This window comes from Nannospalax galili, unplaced genomic scaffold (assembly GCF_000622305.1).
Source record: "Nannospalax galili isolate Female #2095 unplaced genomic scaffold, S.galili_v1.0 C49291827, whole genome shotgun sequence".
NCBI lineage: Eukaryota > Metazoa > Chordata > Mammalia > Rodentia > Spalacidae > Nannospalax > Nannospalax galili.
The window spans coordinates 1-1,475 of NW_008478744.1; the positions used below are offsets into that span (position 1 = coordinate 1).

Consider the following 1,475-nt stretch of genomic DNA (forward strand, 5'->3'; position numbering starts at 1 on the left):
CTGTGTAGACCAGGCTGGCCTTGAACTCACAAAGATGAGGCGTGCCTCTGCCTCCCAAGTCCTGGGATTAAAGGTGTATGCCACCACGCCCAGCATAACCATTCACTTTTTAAAGAGTCAATCTACCATAAAATTTCACATATATAAAATTTCACATACTTTCTATTTCATTATTTTGTAGGTATAGGTGTTCCAAATTCCTTGGAATGTAGAATGCATGCTTCAATTTGTTGTGTCCAAGATTGAGCTCTATAAGGTTAGAATGATTAAAAATGTTATATGGGATATCTTCCAGTCTGTTGTGTGACATTCTTAGAGCATGAAGTTTTGGAAGTTTGTCAAAGTAATTGTCTGGTATAAAAGAAATTGAATTATTTTCTAAAGATAAATACATAAGTGAAGAAGGTAGTCCAGGAGGCATTGATTCTAATCTGTTATTACATAGGTTGAGTTGCATTAATTTTTCCAGTTTGGAAAGATTCTCTTCCTTTAACATAGAATCAGGAAGATAATTATAGCAAAGATCAAGCATAGTCAAGTTTACCAGCCCATCCATGGCATTTGTCTGCAGTGTGGAGATTTTATTATAACCAAGGAGGAGTCTTTCCAGAGATTTAGGAAGAGGAAATGGAAATTCTTCTAAGTTGTTGTGTTCTAGATGAAGTTGTTGTAGATTTGAAAATTTAGCAAACACACCATAATCAATCTTTTGAGATTTAATTTTGTTATGACTGAGGTTAATTTCTTTAAGATGAGTTGCATTGATGAATGAATTTGCAGTCACAGCCTCTATTTCATTGAACTGAAGGTAGAGTTGCTGAATGTGTATTGGAATATTTGGGATCATCTTGAGTTTGCGATTGTCACAGTACATTGATGTTGGAAAGTTACTTGGACAGAAGCATTCTCTGGCACAGCCTAAAATACTGTGATAAAAGGATACTCCATATTCAGTATTTTGATTAAATTGGAATTCTGGTTCATAATCCTCATCTGGCTCTTGGAGATACTCTTCATCCCATTGATAAGTTTCATATTGGCAATATACTTCAACTCCAAGGAAGAAGAAAAGGACATAGGCTGGACTTAAAAAGCCCATGTTCTTTTTTTCTCCTGTTGCAAAGAGGAAAGGAAACATATTGGGGAAAAAGTGAATAAAACTCAGTATAATTCTCATACAAATTGACAGTTATATAAATATATCTTTGTATGTATATAGCAGAATATCCAGGAAGCATGGGCAAAGCTCAAACCAAAATTAAGTACCAGTAAAGTAAAATTTAAAACAATAAGTCATTAGGAGTTAGTTTAATACTCTGTTTAGCAGAATAATAGAATTAGGCTCTCTCCTGTGACCTGAGAGCTTTCTAGCCTCGGGTTCCTATGCCTGATATCAATATCAGGTATGGGCTCCATCCTATGAAGAAAATCTTGTCTTTTTGGTTGTGAGCCTGAGCCTTTAACGGCTGCACCAG

At 35.5% G+C, this 1,475-nt stretch overlaps 1 protein-coding gene across 1 annotated transcript; it reads right to left on the reverse strand.

The window, feature by feature from the left end:
- Window positions 1–115: 115 nt before the first annotated feature.
- Omd (osteomodulin) lies at window positions 116–1,117 on the reverse strand. The gene has a single exon (XM_008826479.3). The coding sequence runs from the start codon at window positions 1,097–1,099 to the stop codon at window positions 152–154; it is 948 nt and encodes a 315-aa protein (XP_008824701.1). The 5' UTR covers window positions 1,100–1,117; the 3' UTR covers window positions 116–151.
- Between the last annotated feature and the right edge of the window lie 358 nt (window positions 1,118–1,475).